The 6,187-nt window shown below is 41.2% G+C and overlaps 1 protein-coding gene across 1 annotated transcript; it reads left to right on the top strand.

Annotated features, from left to right (window-relative positions):
- Positions 1-253: 253 nt before the first annotated feature.
- On the top strand, positions 254-3,097 carry LOC145553846 (uncharacterized). Its single transcript, XM_081612866.1, has 3 exons — positions 254-607; positions 1,143-1,232; positions 2,065-3,097. Exons 1-3 carry the CDS (start codon positions 254-256, stop codon positions 2,077-2,079), a joined length of 459 nt encoding a protein of 152 aa, XP_081468992.1. The 3' UTR covers positions 2,080-3,097.
- The last annotated feature ends 3,090 nt before the right edge of the window (positions 3,098-6,187 follow it).

Below are 6,187 nucleotides of genomic sequence, written 5' to 3'. Positions count from 1 at the left end.
GATATTTTCAAGCTGGGTTGAAGAACATGAGGTGAGGTTAATGAGGGTCCTCCAACGCATTGCTAATTTTGGTCTCAAACTGTCCCCTTCTAAATGCAAATTCTTTCAGACTTCTGTGAAATATTTTAAGTATATCTGCACAGGGGATAATAGAACCTGATCCAGCTGCTGTACAAGAATGGCTACATTAAACAATTCTGTCAATTAAAAATTGATTTCATTTGTCATTGATTGGTCAAATTTTTTTTCAACAATGTCTCCCTATAGATGCCCGTTGTGTCATCACCTTACACCCAAACTGGCTGGGCATCTGAAAACGGCTCATGGTGTGGAGAACTTGGAGGAGAGGCGGATCCTCGTCAACTACGGGTCAGGGCGCGTTAACATCAGGGGACAGCCCTGTCCCGTAGAGGGGTGCAGCTATGCCGCATCCCGCCTTGACATCCACCTCTCCTCCAAGTTCCACTCGGAGTTGGCCAGGTCGCTCCTCAGTGACTTTATTCAAGGCGTCAAAAGGCGCGTCACTGAGGAGCGCCTGGCTGTCCTCCGTGCCGCGACTCCTGCTGTGCCGTTGCTGACCACCTGGGACATCGACGACACACTTGAGGTACATTACACTGAATGAAAGGTTCTGAGTCAGAAACTCTAGAAACTGACTGCATGTTTGTTTGGATTGACAGGAACGTGAAAAAAGATTTGACATGATCTAGTAATTATATTTAAATCCTATCTGTGCTAAATATTTAATATTTACATAATTAACGTTATGTTTTTGACTGTTTGGATTTTAATGCAAAGTGGTAATTGTTTTGTAGATTTTCTTTTGATACTATACAATATTTATGTTCAAACTACTTTTCATTCAAAACTTAATTCATGTCGACATGTGTCAAGTTTATTTTAAACTAGAAATGAAAAATAAACAAGTTAATATTGTAGTAGTTGGATTATCTGTGTGCTTAGATTTTCTAACACTTGGATGTGTGGCTCTCCTTCAGCTTCCACACCTTGACTACTCTTGTTTTTTGTGTCTTTCTTGTAAGATTTTAGTCGCCTTTCTTCTGCCAGCTAACCAGCAGCTGACTCTTTCTTTTCTCTTTTGTGAGTTCTCTATTTTGACCGGTTTTTTGTCCTGTCTTCAGCCGAGTATGTCCCAGTTGGCAGTCATGTCATCGAGGAGCGTTCTCACCAGCAGCAGCTCTGAGAATTCCCTGGACATGTCTCCTCTTCAGGTTTGTGATAAAGACTCTTCCTACATCTCAGTTTGATTCTGTCAGAAGCTGTAGAGAAAATACACTGCTCAAAAAAATAAAGGGAACACTTAAACAACACAATGTAAATCAAACTTCTGTGAAATCAAACTGTCCACTTAGGAAGCAACACTGATTGACCCGACGAGGGTCTCTGTTGTCAATCGGTGTTGCTTCCTAAGTGGACAGTTTGATTTCACAGAAGTTTGATTTACTTGGAGTTATATTGTGGTGGTCCCTTTATTTTTTTGAGCAGTATACTTTTTCAGTTTCCATTTTCATAAGTTTGTGTGCAGTTTGTTCATGAACCAGAATATGTTGAGAAAAGTCGAGCTCATACCACTTCCCCATGCTGAAGATTTTTAGTTTAATAGTAATAATAAATAAAATTACACAGGGGACATCAAGACCCAACAGTAGAGTCAGACGGTAATAAAATTAATCTGGTTGTGTGTGTTATTGTCCTGCAAACTTTGCTTTAATTCTACTTTTTTCTATTTAATCATAAAAAATCATAGTCGGGCAGAAAGAGAGTCATGAAACGGGAAGAGCAGGTTTCCTGAAGAAAGGGGAAGTTTCTATCTTGCATCAGGCTAAAAATAGTTCAGACCATTCCTTATTTTAAAGGTTTAAAGAATAAAATCTAAACATTTTGAGTAATTGGATAAAACCTAGAGTAAAATACTTTAATAATAACTTATAATTAGGCCAATTATTAATATTGGTTTGATTATAAAAATATTTAAACTTACTCTTACACTTGTGGAAGTACTTAAATTTCATTTGTCATTGATTGATCAAATTCTTTTTCAAGAATGTCTCCCTCTAGATCCCCGTTATGTCATCGCCTAACCGTCAAACTGGCTGGGCACCTTAAAACGGCTCATGGGGTTGAGGACTGACTTCCTTCTGGTATTGACTCCTTCCCTTCCGGTAGTCTGATTTGAAGTATATCTGCACAGGGGATAATAGAACCTGATCCAGCTGCTGTAAAAGAATGGCTACATTAAACAATTCTGTCAATTAAAAATTGATTTCATTTGTCATTGATTGATCAAATTCTTTTTCAAGAATGTCTCCATATAGATGCCCATTATGCCAACGCCTAACCTGCAAACTTGCTCGGCATCTGAAAACGGCTCATGGTGTTGAGAACTTGGAGAAGATCCTAGTCAACTATGGGTCAGGGCGAGTTAACATCAGGGGACAGCCCTGTCCCGTAGAGGGGTGCAGCTATGCCGCATCCCGCCTTGACATCCACCTCTCCTCCAAGTTCCACTCGGAGTTGGCCAGTGCGCTGCTCAGTGACGTGCTTCAAAACGTTAAGAGGCACGTAACCATCATGCACCTGGCGGTCCTCCGTGCCGCGACTCCTGCTGTGCCCTTGATGACCACCTGGGACATCGACGCACTTGAGCTACATTACACTGAAAGGTTCCGAGTCAGAAACTCTAGAAACTGACTGCATGTTTGTTTGGATCGACAGGAACGTGAAAAAAGACTTGACATGATCTAGTAATTATATTTAAATCCTATCTGTGCTAAATATTTAATATTTACATAATTAACGTTATGTTTTTGACTGTTGTTTGGGTAGGAATTGTCCTTGTCCAAATGAGGTCAAAACTGGAGCTGGTGGACCGTAGCAGAAACCCAAAGAAGTGGATGGCGCTTGTGGCACCTGGTTCTGCTCACAGTGGGACCAAGCAGATGATGGTGGCTGATCAGTCTGTGGATACAAGAAGCTGGCAGGAACTGGGGCCTGTGAAAAGTGTCCTTCCTGGTATGATGGAGGATAATGCTGTGTGAAGCCAGCTTTTCCACCAACCCGTTGACTGATCAGTGCCTCGCCTTCACTGTTTTCAGGTTCCTTAAACTCCATGCTTTTATGTCCGTGTTCCACAGGAATGGAGGGGAGCCGTCTCGCTTCTGGGAAGGAGGCGTCAGCCACGGACACCTTCGGAGGAAGTTTCACACCTTGGAGAAGAGAGTCCCTGTCTGTTCTCTTCTGCTGCTCATGTAGCCTGAAAGATAAAAACAGAAATTGTTTCCTTTCAAAGTCGAGCCATCTTTAAAGTGCAATATCTGTTGAAAATAAAAAAACTTCTTACCAAACACACACAGTGGTATTGTTGATGGTGACTAACAACAAGTTGGTCTCGTCCTGTATGGGCTGGGGGTCCTCAAGCAGTTGTTTAATGTGGCAGTATGTTTGAACAATAGACTGCGGGATGGGTAAAACCTTCCCCTTGGTGTCTTTTGGCCGGTTTCTTGCTTGCTGATATTCTTTCAACAGCTTAAGGCAAATGCACTCAGACACTCTGAGTCACAGGTTTCTGGGCAGCCTGGTTATGAAGAGTCTGTGTGACAAACAGGTCATTGAAATAGTAGAAAAACACTAAAGTTCATTAACACTGATTTGATTGGAGCAGCAATGAAGTGCAGTAGAAAAGTACTTCTCATTTTGATGAGCTCAGCAAACCCACATTAATCTCCTAAGCTTAAAACTTTACAACGCTGAGAAAAAAAAATGTATTTGGCTTCCATGAGTGAATATGCAAACAAGTTATCCATTGTGTCAAATATCAGACAGGTTACCTTTCAGCTGCTTGCTGACCAGGTGCAGAGCCACTTTGTTTCCGGGAAGCCCTCCATGGTCCTGGTAACGTGCTCTTCTTGTTTTTTAAGGTGTATTTGGGGGGCTGCTTGTCCATAGCATGCAGGTTAGAATACAGCTGCAAGACATTTTCTACCTCTGTTGTTGACAATGCAGTTATTGTTCTGTTGGGGCTCAAAAGGTTCTCTGCCAAGCTGTCAACTGCCTCCCATCCAGGAAAACCTCTGTAGTCACACCGGGTCTCCTTACAAAATAAGAAATAAAAAAAATTGGTACAGATATATACACAGTCATTTCTTTGTTATCTCAAAGAATTTCCTGGAACTTCTGGTTGATCGGACTGGATAATCCATATTTGTACCAAAGGAAAAGGCCAACATGCCACAGAAGAAAAAGAGAGAAATAACAGTCTAAACCAGTGGTTCCCAACAAGTGCTGCAGAAGCCTTTTAATCATTTAAGTAAGCTGTTTGCAAGCAGGACACTTAAAACATGCAGTGGAGGGGTACATGAGGACCAGACTAGGGAACTACTGGTATTTCTTTTTCTCGTTTCCTCACTCTATTCTAGAGGCATTAATATAGCCATTAGCTCACCTGTATAAACTGTCAATCTGTCTGTTATTCTTTTATTTTCATAAGCATCTGTATATACTTGTAAATACTCAGCATATTCTTTATTTATATACCTTTCCACCTCTTTTTTCTATTTGTCTGCCTTTTTCCAATAAGCTTAAATCAAATTCAGGTTTTCCACTTAACCAAGATGGAGTATCGGGAATACTCACCACAGGACTAATTAAATAATGATTATTCCCATCTTACTTATCTCATCGTTTATAATCCATCCAAAACTATTTGACATTTAAAACATCTAATTGGTCGTGGGACATACTCTCTTACATTGTAGGACAAATATCCTAAATAGACTTTTTCTGGGAGTTTTTCTTCATCAAACTCTATCAGGATACTTTCACTGTTGGTTTTTTCTCCATTTTTAAAGGTCTGAAGCCTTCTTACATTTTTTTATTTTTCCTCCTTTGAGATTTGATTTGATTTCCTCATCTGACACCTCCACTGGGATCCCCCAAATCACTCCCTTCCTCCATTTACTTCCTTCTTGTACCACACTCTATATTTTCCCATTTCTCTCATCCTACATGCTCTGTCTTTTTGTTCCTCTGTATTACAACTTACCATTAAGTTTCCATCTCTTAGTACTTTTGCATTAGTGATATCCCCCACTTGATTCTTCAGAATCGTGGAAAGTTTAACTGGACTGATCTCCTCATTAACTCCAACAATCACTTTGAACTCTCTCACTTACCTCTCCATTTCCTCTTCAGACTCATCCCAGCTTTTCACTACTCTTCCCTTCTTTTCTCCACCTGCCGTTGCTGAAGAATTTCCTCTTTTTGAACTCATCCTTTCACTATTCGATGTTTCAGAACTCCCGTCTCTTTCACCATTTCCCCACTCTGGTCCACTCACAGCACAGCTGTGTCTACCCGCCGTAGTCTTCGTCCAAAGTTCGTTCACCAGTCCTCGGGATTTCCCGATAGAGTCTTGAACATTCCCCCGACGCCGACTTCCAGAAGTCCGAGGTATTCTTAACTCTTTATCTTCATCTTCTCCTTTTTCAGTTCTTGATTTCAACTTTTTAACCATCAATCAGCTACTTAGATTCCACCTGCTCAGACGGAACCTCCCACCTTCCTCCATAGAAGCTATTAGCTCTGCGAGGCTGTTAATGTGAGACATGAAGTCACGTGGGACTTTCGAGGGGCGTTTCTGGGCGGAGCTTGGTAAGGTCCATTTCACTGAATGAAAGGTTCTGAGTCAGAAACTCTAGAACAGTGTTTCTCAACCCTGGTCCTCAATGCCCCTGCTCTGCATGTTTTAGATGTGCCTCTATTCCAGAACAGCTGATTCAAATGATTGCATGACCATCAAGTGGTGCAGAAGCCTGTTAATCACCCAGAGATACAATTCAGGTGTGTGGCAGAAGGGAAATACCTAAGACATGCAGGACAGGGGGGCGCTGAGGACCAGGGTTGAGAAACACTGCTCTAGAAACTGACTGCATGTTTGTTTGGATTGACAGGAACGTGAAAAAAGATTTGAAATGTCAAACAATTATTCCATCATCACATCAGTAATGCGTTACTCTAATTTGACCCCTTGTTTCAGTAACAAATATTCTACAATCCAATAATTGGATTAAAGTTATGCATAGTTTAATGACCATCATTCCAGGATGAACACTCACTTTAGAACAGGGGTGTCAAACTCCAGTCCTGAAGGGCCGCTGTCCTGCAGTTT

Source organism: Poecilia reticulata, chromosome 11, assembly GCF_904066995.2.
Source record: "Poecilia reticulata chromosome 11, P_reticulata-male-v2, whole genome shotgun sequence".
In the NCBI taxonomy this organism is placed as follows: Eukaryota; Metazoa; Chordata; class Actinopteri; order Cyprinodontiformes; family Poeciliidae; genus Poecilia; species Poecilia reticulata.
This window is presented reverse-complemented; position numbering and strand designations above follow the sequence as displayed.

Bases quoted from the DNA above. Each gene is read 5' to 3' on its own strand.
- LOC145553846 (XM_081612866.1), top strand. From the start codon at position 254: ATGTCTCCCTATAGATGCCCGTTGTGTCATCACCTTACACCCAAACTG. The intron at 608-1,142 runs GTACATTACACT...TCCTGTCTTCAG, and splicing joins ACATCGACGACACACTTGAG to CCGAGTATGTCCCAGTTGGC.